The following is a 20,000-nucleotide window of genomic DNA, read 5'->3' as shown; positions in this document are numbered from 1 at the left end:
AATGTCTTCACTATCTGAAGTTTGTCAAGTAATTTTATAGTCAGAAATCCATCCAGAGATTCTCTCAGAAGGTGTCACAGGTATTCTGAAACACAAGAAAGTTCAATTCAGGAGTGGCATGATTGCACAATACCCATTTAGGATCTAGTTAACAGTACATTCTCTGATAGCTAAAGGTATGTCATGAGGGTGTAGACAATTCCTCAAGAACAGACGTGATACAAAAGAATGAGGGATGGGCTTTCCTGCCCTATGCTAATGAACCAGAGAAATGCAGACTTTAATCTTTTTACTTCATTCTGGTAAAAGCACGTGGCTGGGTTGAATTTACAGGGATAAAAGAAAACTTGCTGTTGAGTTTACATGTAGTCGAGCCTGGAGTTTTCCTTTAATGTGCAGGATTAGCACAATTTAGTGTAGACTGAAGAATGCATGTTCTCTCTCTTTTTTTAGTATTAAAGTTTTCATATTTGAAGAAAAAGTAAAAGTATAAAAAATAAAATGTTTCTGTTTGCTTTGCTACTAAGTGATGAGAAGAAATAAGCAGCCTAAATCCAGAAATGTTTGCTAGCTGTTGTGACCTGTGTTTCAATATTTTTAGTGTCTCACTGTTGTGGAAATATTACGTTTTACTTCCTACTTACAGCACAGTGCAGTTCCATGGAGGCATAACTGTCCCGCTGTATAATCAATATACAAAAGGCATGTTTTCTCTCCAGTTGTACAGCACTGCCCCCAAGTGGGAAGTGAAATGTGTTACTCCACATTAGTGAATTCAGCAGCCTGAATGAGACTGAGATCAGAGCAGCTTCTGAACGCTTTCAAATGTATGACTGACACTTTTCTTGCTGACAAGCTGACAAACTAATGTAAGATTTTTTAAAAGCAAAATTTCCCTGCAAGATGATGCTTTTCATGCACACTATTATATTTTTAAACACACTTGCTTTAGATTTTAGTGCCACACAAGTTCATTCTTACTTGTGCCACAGTAACAGGAAGTGTGTTAGCTTAATGTGCTGTGAAGGAGTACCTGCATACATAGGGAGCACCTGCTTATATGAAGAGTGCCTACATGCATGGAGAGCACCTGACAGTGGGGAATGCCTGACACATGGGGTGTACCTACATACATGGACAGTACCTGCATACTTGATGAAGAGTAAGTGCATACATGGGGAGTACCTGCATACATGGACAGTACCTGCACACATGGGGTGTACTTCCATATATGGGCAGTGCCTGCATATATGAAGAGTACTCACATCCATGGGCAGTATCTGCATACATGAAGAGTACTGCATACATAGGCAGCACTTACACACACTGGGAGTACATGTATACATGACAAGTATCTACGTACATGGGCAGCACTTCCACACATGGGGAGTACCTGTATACAGGGGCAGTTCCTGCATGTATGGGAAGTGTGATGTTCCCACTCTGGGCCAGTAATCAAGGAGCCTCAGTCATCACCACTGACGCTGGAGAGGGACATTCACTTGCAACAAAAATAGATGCAGCCCCAGTATTTCCAGATGCAGCTCTCTGCATTAAGCACAATTTCCCTTAACAGCACACAGGGAACAAATTCAGTCTTGGGGCTGAGTCCTCTCTCTCTCTCCAGATCCCCTATAAGACTCCCCACTGGCACAGGTGTATGGTTGACTCCTCAGTTGAATGTCCAAGCCAAGTTCTCCAGCATGCTCTCTGGGGAACCAGTGCTTCGTTTCCATGCTCCAAGCAGCTGACACACACACTCTGAGATTTGATTTTCACACACACACACACACACACACACACACACACACACACACACACACACACACACACACACACACACACACACACATCTGGGAAAGGCTAGCACATAATTTACTATCTATGCTCCCTTCTGCCCAGGCTATAAGGTAGTTACACTGCCACCAGACACTCCAAAGCCAGCTACTCTAAGGCTCTTAAAGGGTACCCAATTATACTGAGTGAAAGTAATATTAACTCATTCACTCCAATGGAGTTCGGGAAGTTTGCAATGTAACTTCCAATGGGTGGAGCCTAAGCCTTTTGACAGAATCAAATGATGTCCTCATATTTCGAACAAATGTTCATATCTCTGGAACCTTAGGGGTTATAAAATAAGTATAAATGGCAAACTCTTATCTTTAGCACATACTATTTTTATAGTGGCAGTATTCTTTAAGTTCTAGGTTGTAAACAGAATTTTATAAGTCACAGTAAACACAGTAATGATTACCAAATATTGCAAATGTAAACTACTTACAATATCTCAGCAACCACTCAGGAGGTCCTTCTATTTTCATGTTACAGTATTCATAGCATGAGGGAGATTCCCACCTAGGCATCCTGAACATCCAGCTGGTATGCCAAAGACTTAAGCTACTGCAAGGTACGTGTGACATTGCAGATAGAACAGCCACAGTCAGCCATAAAAGTGATGTCTGCACATACCATCCTTAGAACTTCTCTGACACCAGTCCGAACAACAGCTTCCACCATTTGTCTTATTGCCAAATGTTTTCTACAATTCAGATAAGTGTCCTGTTGGGGAAAATCTTTATTATGCTTTTGGTGGATTCAACAAATTTATCAAGAAATGTTCACAGATGCTTCAGATCTGGGGTGGGGAGCAACTCTTGGGAGCCTAAAGGTCCAAGGCCTGTGGTCTCCCTCCATAAGGAATCAACACTTCAACATCAAAGAGATGAGGGCTTTAATCCTGGCCCTTCAAGCCTTTAGGTCATGTCTTCTACCAGGCCCTTTGAGGCTGTTCACAGACAACACCACTGTTCTCTGGTATGTGAACAAGCAGGGAGAAACAAAGTCTTATCTACTCTGTAGATTAGCAATCAAAGCCTTGGAGATTGCTGTTCATGCAAAAGTAACTTTGACAGCTGTTTATATTCCCTCAGCTCAAAATGTCGAGGCAAACACAATGGGCAGATCCATGACACAAGCCCACGAATGGATGATCCACAGAGATGTGTTTCTGACATTCTTCACCAGTGGGGTACACCTCAAATAAATCTCATTACCTCCCCTATGAACAGACAACTTCCAAAATTCTGTGCTAGAGTCCCACACCCTCTGGTTTGCAAGGAAGGGGATATTTCTCTATGCATTCCCTCCTTCCCCCTAATTCTGAAAGTCCTGCTGAAGATACAGAAGGACAAACCAAATATCTTGTTGTGACCCCCCCTTTTGGCCAAGAAATAATTTTTTCCCTCTTCTTTTGCAATTAGCAAGGGCAATCACCACAGGTTACATCATAAGGTGGATCTACTCACACAAGACAGGGGATCTCTTATTCACCCACATTTAGCAATACTGAACCTGACTTTGTAGGTGATAGGCTTCTGATTCCTTTCAAACACCTTTTCTCTGAGGACATGTCTTTAGTCCTGTAGGAGGCCAGGAAACCTAATACAAGGAGATCCTATTTGTCCAAATGGAAGAGGTTCTCCATCTGGTGTCTTAATACGAGACTAGATCCATTTTTAATAGATATTCCCCTAGTCCTTTCTTACTTGTGTGAGCTGCTCAAGGCTGGACTGACTTATTCTTCAGTTAAAGCCCATTTATCATCCATTTATGCATGTCTGTCTTAGTCTCCCCTCTTAGCTTCTAGACTAGACGTTAAACTTTTCTTACAAGGCATCATTCACATCAGACCTCCCAGAAAACTTGTTCTGGCTCCCTTGAAGTTATGGAGTGCCTGTGAAGTGAAGGATTTGATGTAGAAGGTTTAACACAGATTACATCACAGCATGATGGAGTAAGTCCCCAAAGTAAGGAGAAACAGGAAGATCAGGAGACATCTGAAGAAGAAATAAGGACATGGGAAAGAAAAAGAAATTTAATATGGTATAATATTTATGCATAGGAAAAAGCAAAACTAACCAATACAAAAAGAGCAGCACCAAAGATATTTGAAGAGAAATACAGGCAAAAGAAACTGGACATAGAAAACTTTACAATACAAAAAAATAAAAAGACAAAGAGGAAAAGTAGAAAAGTAGATTAGTAATGGGGATGTTAAAGAAATAGAAACTGAGGTTATGGAGTACCGCCAAAGTGAAGGAATCAGTGTAGAAAATCTAATTCAGAAAGCACCACAACAGGATAGAGCAATGGAAGTTCAAATTAAGGGGAAACCAGTGGAACAGGAAGTAATTGGTCAGGTGCCATATGAAGATATTTTGGAGCCTTACACATGAAACCAGTATAAACATTCACTTGAAGCTGGACAGCAAGTGAAGGAACAGAAAACTGCAGAAACTCTGACTCAGTTAATGTTGAGGAGAGATAGGCCAGTGAGTTCCCATATTTGACAGAGCAATGCATGACACAGGATGAAATTAAAGAGAAAGTGCCTCAGGAAGATGCAATAGAACTTTCTATAGAATGCCCACAGGAAATGGAAAACAAAAAATGTGCCCTCACTTTAGAAGAAAACAAGTTAAGAGAAGAGTTGCTTGACTTAATAGAGATAGATAGACAAATTAAGATCAATGAAAGAAATAGACTGCAGAAGGTCAGAAAAACCGAAAAGTCAGAAGTTTGATAAAACAAATTAACACAGTAATTAGGACTGTCCATAGAGATTCATACAATATAACAGAAGTAAACAGGATATATTACTGTGAAGCTAAATTAATAACTGATAAAGTTCTACCCAAGAACACAGGGTAGTGAGGGAGAGAAAAGGGAGAACTCAAATACCATCATGGAAGTTGGGACACCCCTGCACTAACCCAGTAATCAATGATCCTCAATCCTCACCACTAACACCAGTGAGGGATGTGCAGATTGGGAGGATTACAAGTACGCACACAGTAAAGTACAATTTCCCTTAAGATCCCTTAGAGATCACAGTTAGTCTGGGGCTAGTTTCTCCTAATTTCTTCAGATTCCCAAAAAAACTCCCCACTGGCACAGCTATAGGTTAAGATCTCAGCCAAGTGGTCAAGCCAAAACCTCCAGCACCCTCTCTGTCCAACCAATGCTTTGTGACCCTGCCCAAGTAGCTGAGACACACACACACACACACACACACACACACACACACACACACACACACACACACACACACACACACACACACACACACACACACACACACACACACACACACACTTTGAGATATATACAAGCGCACATACACTACTGGGGAAGGCTGGCACAGGTTCAACAGCTGTGCCCCCTTCTGCCCACACTGTAAGGTAGTAAGCACTGCCCCCAACCACCCTTACTTATCAGATACTTTAAGGCCCTTCCCAAAGGGTGACCAGTTCTACTGTGTAATGTTACTATTATCCAAATAGTAAGTGTGACCAAACTTTTAAAGCTATTAGAGTGGCCTATACAGTGTTACCAAATACATGCAAGTACTTTAAGAGATTAAATATCTCTAACAAACCAGCCACAATTAAAAGGTTTAAATATATTTAATAATAAATAATAAAATCACAATACAATACTCATTAACTCAATACAGTGACAACAGAGTTCATAATCACAGGAAATATTTTAAAACAACATTGCAGGACAGTCTCACATAAATACAGAAAACATCTAAACTAATCTTACTAAGTTCCTATCTATCAGTAAGAGAAATCACTATAATATAAGTCTTATTTACAGAGCAATAGTCCATATACACTTCTGCTCTTTTCCAGCAGAGTGCACTGTGATTACATTTTTGAAGCTCAGCACATAACATACAGGTTACTTACATTTGTAGACAAGCCTATGGATCATATTAATCAATCCTTCAATCTTTGAAATATCAAACCAATAACTAAAAATTCAGAAAATGACACCAGAGGCAGAACACGAGTGAATTAGCATAAAAACTTTTAATGCCACACGCTTTTGTCTGTAGACTTCATCAGAAACTCAGCAGTTTCTGATGAAGTCTATGGATGAAAGTGTGTGGCATTAAAAGTTTTTAACGCTAATTCGTTCATGTTCTGCTTCTGGTGTCATTTTCTGGATCATATTAATATTTACAATGACATAGAGTTATTTAGAAAATTCTAGCTAGCTGGGCTGGCAGCTTTCACAGAAGTACTGGATAGAGAAAACTATAAAGCAACTAAGACAAGAAGTATCACTGTTAGAAGAGTATAGAAGAGGGAACAGATCAACAGAAATACTTAGAAAGATAGACGTGATAAAAGCAATATGCAGTATTAGAACAGGTCAGGATCTATCATGCACTATTGTAAATAAACTAAAAATCTCAAACTTAGAAGATACACAGATAAATATAAAGGAAAGTACAAAATAAGCAATTTATTAAAGAAGAGGAAGAAGTTTTATAGAGAACTGGGAAACAAGGTAAAGGAAATTGAAAAACCACCAAAAAAAAAGAAATAGATACATTTTGGAGAAGTATCTATGAAGATCCAATGGAGCATAACAAAGATGCTAAATGGATAGAAAAAGTAAAAAAATAAGAAGTTGAAAGGAACAGCATATGAAATGGGATGGAGTAACAGCCAGAGAGATTGAAACAAACTTAAGAAAAGCCTCTAATTGGAAAACCCCAGGCCCACATGCAGTACCTAACTTGTGGTTAAAAGTATTAACATCTTTGCACAATTTAGCCATAAGAACTATTTATATACACACCCCAACAGACACCAACCTGGCTAACAACAGGAAAAACAATGCCCCTACTTAAGAGTGAACCTGCAAGCTACCCAAAAAATTATAGACCAATAACTTGCCTTCCAACAACATATAAACTATACACTGGAATTGATGACAACAGAGTTTATATTCAATTATGGAAATAGAACAAAAGGGCAATAAAAGAAAGTCGTATGGAACAAAGAATCATTTGTTGTTAAATAAAGTCATAATGGAGAACTGTAAAAAGGGGAAGAATTTAAGTATGGGATGGATAGACTGCAAAAAAGCACTTGATGGTATCCCACATTCAACATTAAAAGAGTGCTTAAAAATGTATAAGATACACCCTACACTGATCAACTACATTACAGTGAACATGAAATAGTGGCAGACCACTTTGCAATTAAGCCATGATAAAGGACAAATTATTATTCCTGCGATAAAAATTCAAAGGGGATATTCCAGGATGACTGTCTGTCACCACTGCTATTCTGCCTTGCCCTTAACCCATTAAGCTGTCTACTTAACTGCTTAGGCCATGGCTATAATTTGGCTCCTACAAAACAACAAAGTGTAAAGACTTCTCATCTTCTCTTTGTCAATGACTTAAAACTGTAAAGTTCATTAGATGAGAAACTGAAAACATAACTGCAAGTTGTCAAAATGTTTTCAGATGATATAAGAATGTCTTTTGAACTTGATAAATGTGCAAAAGCAACCTTTAAAGCAGAAAAACTGCAGCACCAAAATAAATCAGTTTGGGACAAGGGAGTGTATAAATATTTGGGAAGTGATGAAGGATCAACGATAAAACATGAACAAATGTGACTAAAACTTAGTAAGGAATACTTTAAAAGACTTAAATTAATCCTGAAAACAGCATTGACATCTAGGAACACAAATCCAAGCTATAAACCAATCTGCTCTTCCTGTCCTAACTTACAGTTTTGGAGTGCTTAATTGACTGGCCCCAAAACATGTTGTATAAATTAGATAAGAAAATAAGAAGATGCTTCATGCTCACCAAATGATTTATAAAAATCAGTGCATACCAAGATTATATATTCCCCGTTCTGAAGGAGGATGGGTTTCCTTGAAATTGATTACATGTAGAGATCTGCAATTGTGCCACTCCACACACATCTGCTGACCTCACAAGACCCAAATGTAGTGAAAGGTTTAAAGCACAAGGAGAGTAAATCGAAGACAACTTCCCTGCTTAAGCTAGTGGAAGCATATCAGCATCAAGCAGGAATGGAAATCAAACCAGAAGTAGATAAAAATCAGGCAGCAACTGAATGTGCCAAAAAACAAAAGAAAGAATACAAAGTGAAGGACCAGATGAGAAGGCAAGGAATGTGGAAAATGCATAAATACAGTTGCAAGTATAGAAAACATCTGGAAGAACCTCATATTGATCAGGAACGAACGCAATAATGGTTAAAGACAGGCAAATTTAAACCAAGAGATAAAAGGTTAATATTAGTGGCACAAGATAGTGGGCTATGTACACATAGGTTTACAAATTCCATTGAACAAGTGGTAGAAACAGACAAATGTAGGTTTTGTAAAACAGAATTGGGAACAGTTGCACATCTCATTGCTGGTTGTGACATACTAATGGCAGAAGGACTGCATACTGAAAGGCATAATAATGTGGCAAGACTGTTGCACTGGGGACTGTGCAAACATTATGGTATTAAAGTAGCTGAAAAACACTGGAAACATGAGCCACAAAGCATAATAGAAAATTATGAAGTCTACATTACATGGACTCATCCATTACCAACAGTTCAAAAGATTGATGCTAGAAAACCAGATATAGTGGTCCAAGAAAAGAAGACAAAAGTAGCACTGGTCATTGAAATCGCCAAACCCAGTGACTACAGTGTCTTGCATACAGAGAGACACAGACTCATATAAGGATTTGCAGGCAGAAATGAGAGCAATGTGGAAGAAAGATACCCAAATAGTTCCAATAGTAGTATGAGCAATGGGTCTTATAAAAAAGAATCTACAATCATATTTAGATATGTTACCAATACATGCAACTCTGTATGAATTGCAGAAGGAGTCATTACTGTGCACATTGTAGGTGCTGCAAAGAGCATCTCTGGCTGACATCAAAGATTAAAACAGTACTAATTTCATGAACTTTAATCGTCACCGTATTAGTAGCCCAAAAGATATGGAGAAATTAAAAAAGGGAGGGACGTAAATTTTGTTTTGGAAAAACTGACCAGACTTCCTTAGAGCCTGTTGCCTCTTCTTCCCTAAAATTCTGCACTTTGGAAAACTGTTTTACTGGTAGCCATTACTTCTGCTATGTGAGTTTCAGAACTCCAAGCTTAAATGGCTTCACAACCTTTTCTGATTTTTCACAAGTATAGGGTGTCCATTCGTACCAACCCTTCCTTCATGCCTAAAGTGGTTAATGATTTGTCCCTCAATCAATCTATTCACTTACCCACTTTTTTCTCTTCTCCTCAAAACTCCAGTGAAAAGGTGCTGCACATCTTGGATGTACACAGACAACTCAGATTCTGTTTGAATAAGACCAAATCTAGTAGAAATTCTGAGCAATTGTTTGTTTCCTTTCACCCCAGGTGCTGGGACAACCTGTTTCTAAACAGACTATTTCATCTTGGATTTCTAGGGCAATTTCTTTTTGCTATGTCTCTCAGGGGAAAACTCTTTCTTCCTCTATAAAGGCCCACTTCACTGGAGCAGTAGCTTCCTCTGGAGCCTTTTTTAAAGGCCTGGACACTGCTTCTATCCTGGAAGCAGCTACTTGGTTCTCTCTCCATACATTTACTAAACACTACAAGCTGGATTCTGTCTCCAGATCCAGAGCAGGATTTGCTAGAGCAATTCTGCATGGCTTTATGGAGACTTCTTGTGCTCCTACTCCCCTTTCTCACTTGTGAGCTTTGGTATTCTCCCTCATGTTATGAATACTGCAAAATAGGAATAGAAAGACATAGAATAGTTGTAAAATCTTACTATAACCCTAGATGTCCTTCTCTTCTATGTTGCAGTATTCTATCAAACCCTCCTTCCTTCTTGGTTCATGCTCTTCTGTGGATATTACCTAATTGCTTCTTATCCTTGGACTGATCTGACTGGGCATTCAGTTATGAGGATGGTACATGCAGACGTCACTTTTATGTACAATGTTGGCTGTTCTATGTGCAACATCGCACATACCTTGCAGTAACATAAGTCTTTGGAATAGTGGCCGAACATTTGGGTCGCCTAGGTGGGGAATTTCCCTCATGTTATGAATACTGCAACATGGAAGAGAAGGATATCTATGGTTATGGTAAGAGTTTACACACCTATTCTTTACAAAAATACTGCCAGTGGCATTTTATTCATCTAGCTGAAAACTTTCATATGAGGCTAAGGAGTTCTGTCTGAATTACTTGGTTGTTGAGATATTTAGAAAAATGTAAAAATTATAGCTATATAAATTAATATCATAAAACAACAGTTAATATCTATTTACTTGCACTAGACAAAGCTCAAATATTAATGCAGTTGAGTTTTGCCACTGTGTAAGCTTTAATATGAAATCTTTTAAAACTTTGTAAATAGCATAGTTTTGGAATTATTGATGCAAATATGAACAAGCAGTACTTGATGCCTAGAGGTATCAGTAAGAGCTAACTGCAGATGCATGTGGAGGCATCACTCAGATGTAATGAGTTAATACAAATCGTAATGTTGACCAAACAGCAAGGTCTTTAGGAGTGGCCACAGTGTTACTGAAAGTACTCTCAAACATTAAAATATTCTCTAGAGCACCAACCATAATGAAAAGTTTAAATATATTTAATAATAAATAATAAAAGAACATGAAAATGCTAAATATCTATTTACAATAAACACCAGAGTTTCAATCAAAGGAAATATTAAAAATAATAGTTGGACAGGTTCACACAGTTACAGAAAAAAAATACTTAACTAATCTCACTATATTTTCCTGACAGATCTCAAGAATTATTATTCCCCGGTTACTTACGCAGCAAGCCAAGACGAAGTAGGTGAGCAATCCTTCTTTGTCAGGTTACAAAAACAGAGTGCTCTGAGACTTTAGTCTCACCTAGTATTAAACATTATTTTTAGTGATGGATTACAGAATGACATGACATACATCTGGTCATGTGACTTCTGGTTCCCATGCTTCCCCCCCCCCCCTTGGTTAGAAGCTGAAAGGATTTAGCACATATGTGTCAATAGTACACACACACACACACACACACACACACACACACACACACACACACACACACACACACACACACACACACACACACACAGCCTTGATAAGATCTGCTGCAACTCCTGGAAGTTGCAAAACAATTTTAAACCTCCACCTTTCCATAGTAGCAATTAGTTCACCCCAATGACAATGCAGGAAGCTTCCTAGTACAGATGTTTTGTCTCTGGCTGCACTGAGAACTGTAAGATACAATCTTTATGGCCTAAGCCAGTTAATTTAATTTTAAACTATTTTCAATGTTTGAGATTAACCTCTTCTTTTCCACTATCCACTGTTAAAACATATACATTTGAACAGTTACAATAATGCATGTTTTTTTGTTTTTCTGCCCAGTAGGGCACACCGTTGGTATATGTTTAACGCAAGTAGCTTTACAAATACATTTTCAACACAAGCATCTGTATAAATCAGTTTGATATATGAATGACATATAATTCTTTACAAAATTCCAGCTAGCTGTGCTTGGGGGTCTATATTAAATCAGCAAAAACCCACTTCAACATGGGGGACTGCACTCCCCCACTCCCCTGCTAATTATATATACTAACTCCGAGATCGCACTACAGTGAGGAAAGGGCAAATTTTCTGATCTTCACTGTACCGCAATCTCAGTATGAACAATTTGATGAATGGCATGTTTGATATAAATGCACCAAAAATGCTATTCGCTGAACTGAATTTTTGATGATCTAATATAAACCCATGCTTGCTTACACATCAACTCCCTACTTCTCCTGGCATAGTTGGCAATACCTCACATCATCACAGGGAGTACCTGCATACATGGGTAGTACCTGCATATATGAAGACTACCTGCACACATAGACAGTACCTGACAATGGGGAATACTTGACACATGAGGTGTACCTACATACATAGGCAGTACCTGCATACATAATGAAGGGTACCTGCACACATGAAGAGTACCTGACAATGGTGAGTGCCTGACACATGGGGAGTACCTACATACATGATGAAGAGTACGTGCATACATGGACAGTACCTGCATACACCCCCATGTATGCAGGTACTGTCCATGTACGTGCATACATGGACAGTACCTGCATACATGGGGTGTGCTTGCATACATGGGCAGTACCTACATACATGAAGAGTACCTGCAAATATGAGGAGTATGAGCACACGTGGGTATGCATAAGCAGATGCAAAGTATGTCATATACCTGCTCCACTGGCTCTTACCAGAAAAAAATGAAGGCTGAGGAATGGAAGTCATGTTATACAATGGCAATACTTTAAAAAAGGTAAGATACTTCCTTTCAAAATTTACCCAGTGAGGTGCATTACAGCCAAACATGATGTAAAACCTGCTGAACATTTTCAGAATGAATGTAATGTTTTTCTTGCCAGTAAGTGATGAAATTAATGTAACAATTTGTATTTATTTTAAATGAAATAAAGTCAGGAAATGGTCACAATTATGATTTATATGCATATACTTTAGTTGTCATAATGTACAGCATATCCATTTTGTGTATTGCTTATTCTTTTGTAATTCCTGAGGCGATGCTTACAATGGCAGTAGCTAAGGTAAGTCAACATACTGGAAGGTCATCTCCATGTGCATGGGTGTGTAACAATACATCACATTGGAAATAGATACTATGAATCAAGAAATATAATGCAACTAGATGAAACATCAATTCTGTAACAAGTTTTCCTATTGCGTGGTTACTGAAGCATTAATTCTTAGAACACGGTTTACCATCAAAATTGTGACTGAAGGTTTGATGACCACAGGATGTCAAAAATCGGTTGGCTGAATTTGTGTTGCTGAACCTTCATTTGTGCGAGTCCTGGTTCAGTGAATGCAATGTGCATTCGCACATATGTGGTTGACCTTATGACAAGAGATTGCTGTACAATGCGGGAGCATGAAATTTGCCCTTTTCCCCACTGAAGTGCGATCTCGCAGTTGGAATATGTAATATGTGTGAGGTGTGGGGGGTTTTAGTACATCACGTGATGTGCAATGTCTCTACGGATGTCGTCAAAGGTCAAATTCACTTAAGGAAGTGTTTTGAGATATTCTGACCTTTTTGACATTCCGTTTCTAACATGTGCATTGATATTTCAGGTAGGAATTTATTTTGAACATCGACTATTTGAAAGTAAACCCTTAGAACACTATATGTACATAAAATGTATCAGTATGCTCTATGCATGGAGTAGATATATTTGCTACCATCCTATAGCCTGAATGGATCACTTGAGTTGAAAATAAACATATTTACCTGTGGGATGCTTAATTTTACCTTTGTAAGATCGTGTCCAGCTTTTCTTTATCTGCAGTGCACTCATCATTTCTACAGACATCGATGAAAACTTTACAGAACAGGTGAAATTTGTTTTGTAGAAGCTCATTAATTCTAAAACGCAGCTGAGTGAAATAGAAAAAAAAAATTTTATAATGCATACAGTATAGCTGTATAAAATCTTAACATAGCAGTAAATGTCCTTTTTCTTCACTACTGCAATATTCTTTACTAAAAGGTAATTCTTTACTATAGTGATCATGGCAGCCCAAAGTTTGGCCAGTATACCAAAGCCTTATGATCTTGTAAGCACCATGCATCACACATATACTTCCTGCACAGCATGTAGTCTTTAATACAGGGAGAGTAAAAAAGCTCAAGAAACAGAATGAGAGGTGGAATGCTGAGAAGAGCCCTCAACAAACCCATACAAAATGGTTCTAGCAAAAGCTGCTCTGGCCCTAGAGACCATATCCAACTTATAATGATTAGTAAAAGCATGCACTGAAGACCAATTAGCAACTTCAAGGATGGAACTGGTGTCCAACCCCTTGAAGAAGGCATCAGAAGAGGCAACAACCCTAGTGGAGTGAGGTCTAACAGAAGTAGACAAAGACTTGCCATGAAAAGAAGAGCGAAAATAAAATGGCCTTAGATATCCAGGGAGAGATGGTTTGCTTAGAAATAGGCAAACCCAATGGCCTGGTATGAACACAAACAACAAGCTTAACAGACTTATGAATGGCCTTAGTTTTATCCAAATATTACCTGAGCTGTCTGTGCAAATCCAGGGTATGCAAGACCATCTCACTAGCAGACTGACAAGAAGGGAAAAAGGAAGTGAGTTGTGCTGACTGATTCAACGACAACTCATTTACTACCTTGGGCATAAAAAAAGGATTGGTATGAAGATACACCATATCCCTATGAAAAACCATAAAAGGAAGAATGGCCACAAAGGCTTGGAGCTCAGAAACCCTCTGTGCAGAAGTAAGAGACAGCAACAGAACAGTCTTCCATGTACAATGTTGCAAAGAAGCAGAATCTGCAGGCTCAAAAGGAGACCCTGGCAATTTTTCCCAAAAAAAATTAAGGTCCCAAGGAGGAGGAATAGGTTTTCTTGGAGGCCTAATAGCAGTAGGCAATTAAGAAATTGACGTCAAAGTGAGAAGTCAAGGGAGGATTCAAGGCCAGACAAGCAGAAATGGCTCGGGATTTTTTGTTTCTGTGCCTAACTCTTTTCACTGGCTACAATGATTTCTGCTAGAACTTGCCTCACAAGTGGTGGATGTAGGCATGCATACATACCAACCATTAATGTGATGCACTATGTAAGTATAATCATCCGAGTTCCCCCATGACCGATCCATGGCCCTGTCATTCTCTTCCTTCAAAATGAGCTAGCCAAAAATTGCTGTTTCTCTCAATCTTCAAGAAACAGATACTCACATTGCCTGTACCACTAATCAAACCCTGGCTGCTGGTACAAATGTCATGGTTTAACCAGCTAGTTCAGCAAAGTATAATTTTTATTTTAATAGGCTAGATGGAAATACCAAGAAATATGAGTTTCCTCAGGGGCAAATTCCAGGAGTTTGGCATACTCTTTTTAGCATTGCCAGATTTGGTGCAGGTAGCATCGATCTTCTCATAGTAAACCTAAATGACCAATATATACATTAAATATGGCATAAAGGTATCTATGATATCTTGGTAATAATAGATGCTCAGCAATATAGCTACAGCAGAAATGTATACTACATTGTGACAAGTTATGCATGCACATTTCCAAACAGTGCAAAATAGCTAAGTGATCACCCTTACAATCACTGTACGCACACACACACACACACACACACACACACACACACACACACACACACACACACACATACAGACATACACACACATGCACGCATGCACACCTTTGCCAACTCTAACATGTACTGAAATCAGCAGCTTAGAAGGGAAGAAAGGCATAACAGTATTTTGAGAAGAATTCAAAAACTACTGAAATACCCAATATATATATATATATATATATATATATATATATATATATATATATATATATATAAAAATATATATATATATATATATATATATATATATATATAAAAATATCTATCTATATATATATATATATATATATATATATATATATATATATGTGTGTGTGTGTGTGTGTGTATATATATATATATATATATATATACACACACACACACACACACACACACACACACACACACACACACACACACACACGTGTGTATGTATTTAGTTAAAATACCTCTTTTTCAACATAGGTCTTGACCACTGACCTGTCTTGTATCTCTGAAGTCCACATCTGTGCACTATCAGACAAAAAGCATGTGACTTCCTCACCATTTTGATTCAGCAACAACAGTAACAAAAGCAACAGTTTCTAAAGAAGCAAGCTGCAACACGGTCAGTGCCACTAATAAAACAAGGGAAAGTGGACAATCTTTTTCAGCCTGTCCCACTCTGCCAGCTTGCCTTTGCAGTCTTTATGGTCTAGCCTAGGAACATCATTCATAACTGTCACTGATTTTGCCTCTTATTTTTGCCCCATCCCTTATAAAAATGTTGGTTTTCTGGTAAATCACTGAGGATTAGTCACTCAAAAATGCCCATCATTAGAGTTTCATACTTCTTAGCCTTCTGAAAATGCACATTGATAACTAACTGAATTAAAGTAATATTTAACAACTCTCACAGATATTTGGCTTCCATCTCACATTAGTTTTGGCTTTATCTGTGATCCTTTAGTAAAGATATTCAGTGCTATGCCTAGAAGTATCACAATAATCAAACATTCAGTGGTAATCTGAAGCAGCATTTGTTACTTTTTTTTTAAATTACCACATACTTATCACCCATGTCTGCTGCTTTGATCCCTTTTGACATTGAGGAGCTTCAGAAAAACTCTCTCTCTCTCTCACTGGCTACAATACGGTCAATGAAAGGCAATAAAGTGGAGCCATTTGGGGTCAAACTGGAACAGTGATGCAAATGCAGTTTTGCAGTTTAAATAAATCTGGAGCACCCTGCCAAACGTGGAGCAGTTGAGACATGGAGAACTGAGTATAAAAATATAACATATATATGGTTATTTATAGCTACAGAATTGGGAATTATTACAATGTATTTTAAGATATATTTCTCATTCAGGTTTCAACAACTATGATTATTAATGGAATTATATAACTTATCTGCATAGAAAAACAGGTTAAATTTTAGAGTCTTAATATTTAAGTTTCACTGTTCTTTCAGAACTTAATGTGGTTCATTTCAAAATGCTTGTAAACTCTTATTATTCCTGTGCTCATGAGGAAGCTGATTTCATATTTTAGTTCCAGTCCTGAAATGTACTCTCGCCTAACTTGAAGCTAATGTAGGCTAACAACCACTAGGGCCCTTAAAAGCCTAGCTGTGCAACCCAAATGTGACCCACAAATTTGATTTGTATTTGATTTACAGGGGGTGATTTACTTTCTGCCTATGTCCATTACAGACATAGGAGTTAGACTAGGTGTGAATTTCCGCTTACCAATCCGCTGGTCCAAGTTGCACTTAAATAGAGATAGGGAGGAATTCTGCTTCACATGGATGGAGAGACTGTTCTAGAGAATGGGAATTCTCAGAGAAACACATCTGTCTCTCCAACATTTCCTATTCTTGTTGCCAGAAAAATTTAGGTATTTTAATCTAGTAGCCCTGATGTTTGTTTTGAGGATGAGCAAAAGGTTTATCAAAATAGGGTGACAAGATGTCTTGCAAGTCATTCAAATATCACCTCTCAAAAGTGTGTATGGTACTGAGTAAAGAGACAGGACTTTGAGGTGATTAGTACAGGACATTGTGCTTACTGCCTGTATTCCTTTTGTAAGGAGCCTTTGCAGATGTTCCAGTTGCTGCACTGTCTGGTCAGGTACATACCAAAGGGGGCATTATACTCTATGATGGGCCTGATGATGGCCAAGTACCATGGTATGATGACCTCTCTGGCCCTTGATGCCATACCCTTGCTTATAAGGTGAAAAACATAGAAGGATTTTCTTACTAACTTGGACACACATTGGTCGAAGGCTAGGTTATTATCTACACGAGTTTCCAGATCCCTGACCAGTGAATCAACTTTTAAGGGTGTTTTATTGGTGTTGTAGTTACCCAGGGTGTTAAGACTTCCCAAAAGGAACTATAATGCATTTCTTGGTATTGAGATTTAAGCCATGGCTTTGGCACCAAGCATTTGACTGTATTAGACCTTCCTGAAGGGTGTTCTCATCTTGGGGGGATTCAGTGACTGTTCTCAGTTTGCAATCATTTGCAAACTTGATTAGCGAAAGGCGTTGACATCGGCTTTGACATCTGAGAAGTTGATGCCAAAGAGGAGTGGGCCTAGCACAAAGCCCTGGGTCACTACACTAGTAATTGACCTCTTTGTGGAAGTGGCCTCATTGATTCTAACCTTCTGTGTCCTATTAGTGAGCCAGTTAGTTATCCAACATGGTATAAAGGAGTTTATAACTAGTTCTGTAAAGTTTGTTGACAATGTCCAAGTGGGGTATTGTATCAAATGCCTTAGCCAGATCTAGGTAGGCAGTATGCACAGTTTCCCCCTATCTATTGCCTTAGTGACCTTTTGAATTAAGTCATTCAGATTCAGTAAGCATGATTTTTCCTTTGACAAAGCCAAACTGGGATGGATTCAGTACCTGTAGGTCTCCTATGTCCTTGCTGATAAAATTTCCATGATACTTCTTTCCATGGCTTTGGAAGTAAGACTAGTCAGACTAATGAGTCTGTAGTTTCCAGGATCTGTTGAAGGCCCTCCCTTATTAAGGTGGATGTCCAATTGCAGCCCTCCATTCATGCGGCACAAAGCCTGTTTTAAGACTATAGTTAAATAATGACTCCAGGGGTGCTGATAAGTCATATTTTAGACTATTCAGGAGGCATCCTGGGATGTTATCGGGGCCGTTTGAGGCTGTGTTCTTGGCTTTAGTGAATGCAGTCAGTCCATGCTACCTAGTATTTGTTGGGGGGTTAAGTTTGAGGGTATTATTGGGGGGATGGTTGGGAATGAGAGGGAGGTAAAGTTGGAACTGAAATTTTCATTTCGCTATATTGACAGGTTTGGTAAATGTGGCACCATTAATCCCCAGTTCAACGCATTGCCATGTGCTGCACTTGAGGTTTTTGACATAGCTGTAGATAGTTGGGAGGATATCTTAACCTCAAAGTTGGCTTTACTTGACCTAATTAGAACTCTTAGTTGCCAATTTACTTTGATGAGAGTTTTTATCTTTATAGAAATTATCCTTCCTGATTTTTGCTATAATTGTTTTCCTTCTGTTGTATATCCTGTTTAATTTGAAATGTTAAAAGGAGCTGTTTGTTTCTGGGATTAGTATTGCACTTACTTCTGGTAGGTACAGCAGTCTCTATGCAGCCACTGGCATAGAACATTTCTGAGAGCAGTTCAACATAGGCTGGTGTGTTCTTGGAGTTTGGGGGGACATTGAATTTTGACAAACCATCATTTAATTACAGGCAATTTGTCTTGGAATAGTTCCTACCTGTTACTGGTTTTAACAGGATTATGGAGCTGATTTTGATTTCAAAAGAGATAGCTTTATGGTCAGATCTCACCAGGGAGAATGAGACATTAGGGGGGTGCAGTGTTCTCCCATATTTGTGAACACAAATTCCACTATGATAGGGCCTCTAGTGGGCATGTTCACTATTTGGTCAAGTTGTTTGCTTTTATGAAGTCTAGGAATCTGTAGATTTGAGGCCATGTAGGATTCCCAATCTATAGAGGGGTAATTACATTCTCTCATGAATAGGGTGTTAGGTTGGACGGTAAGTGCCTCAGGTAGGTCCAAGAATACACTGTGGACTTCTTGGGACATGGAGGTTGACCTATAGATGGCTTGGTTATAGTGCAGGATTTCATCCATGGTGATCTGCATGTGGAGGAACTCCAACACATCACCTTGTCTGACCACCTTAGAGGTATGCTTGTTACTGATATATATTGAGACACCTCCATCTTTAGCCCTTATCTGTGTAGCTACTAGTCTAAAAGTGAGGGTGGCACTGAAACCTTGCACTGTCATGGTACTTGATGCTACTGTAAACCATGTATCGACAACTGCAAAGATATCTGTATTCTTGAGTGTGAGGAGGGCTTGGAGGGAGTGAGTTTTTTATTTAGGCTCCTGACATTGAGTGGTAACACCCCGAGGTTCAGTTCATAGGATCATAAGAGATTACTGGGCTAATGGCCCTGGGGCCCTTACAATCCTAGCCAAAAGTTTATCCCCAAAAAAGACACCTCAATCAGCACCTGTCACCCCTGTCAATGAGGGACACAGGTGGAACCCCTGGGACAAATTTGGGGTTTCCCATCCACTAATCAAGGTTGCTCTTGAAGAGGGATAGCGACGTACTTTGTTTGACTCGTATGGGGATTCTTTTTCAGAGATGGGGCAGCCTCTGGGAGACAAACCTGTCTCTCCAGCAGGTGTTGTTAATTTCACATATTAGATTTAAGCTTTTTGATCGGGTAATGCGAGAGGAGTTAGACTTATGGATATGGAGAATCTGTAGTAGAGCAGGGTCTGAGATTGCCTTGTAGGTGAGATATAGATCACCTCTGAACAATCTGTATGATACAGAGTAGAGTGATAGTGATTTGAGCCTGACCACAAAGGACAGGTGTTGGAGGCCATGGATTCCCTTTGTGAGGTA

The 20,000-nt window shown here is 38.8% G+C and overlaps 1 protein-coding gene across 1 annotated transcript in view; it reads right to left on the bottom strand.

Annotated features, from left to right (window-relative positions):
• The window catches only part of LOC122814820, an 81,124-nt gene that overhangs the window by 41,059 nt on the left and 20,065 nt on the right, over positions 1 to 20,000 (bottom strand). The window contains exon 3 of the mRNA XM_044087115.1: positions 13,218 to 13,342. Within this exon, the coding sequence (XP_043943050.1) occupies positions 13,218 to 13,342 (125 nt within the window). The remainder of the gene's footprint in view (positions 1 to 13,217; positions 13,343 to 20,000) is intronic.

Source organism: Protopterus annectens, chromosome 11.part0, assembly GCF_019279795.1.
Source record: "Protopterus annectens isolate FY-2018-M chromosome 11.part0, PAN1.0, whole genome shotgun sequence".
Classification (NCBI taxonomy): Eukaryota; Metazoa; Chordata; order Ceratodontiformes; family Protopteridae; genus Protopterus; species Protopterus annectens.
This window is presented reverse-complemented; position numbering and strand designations above follow the sequence as displayed.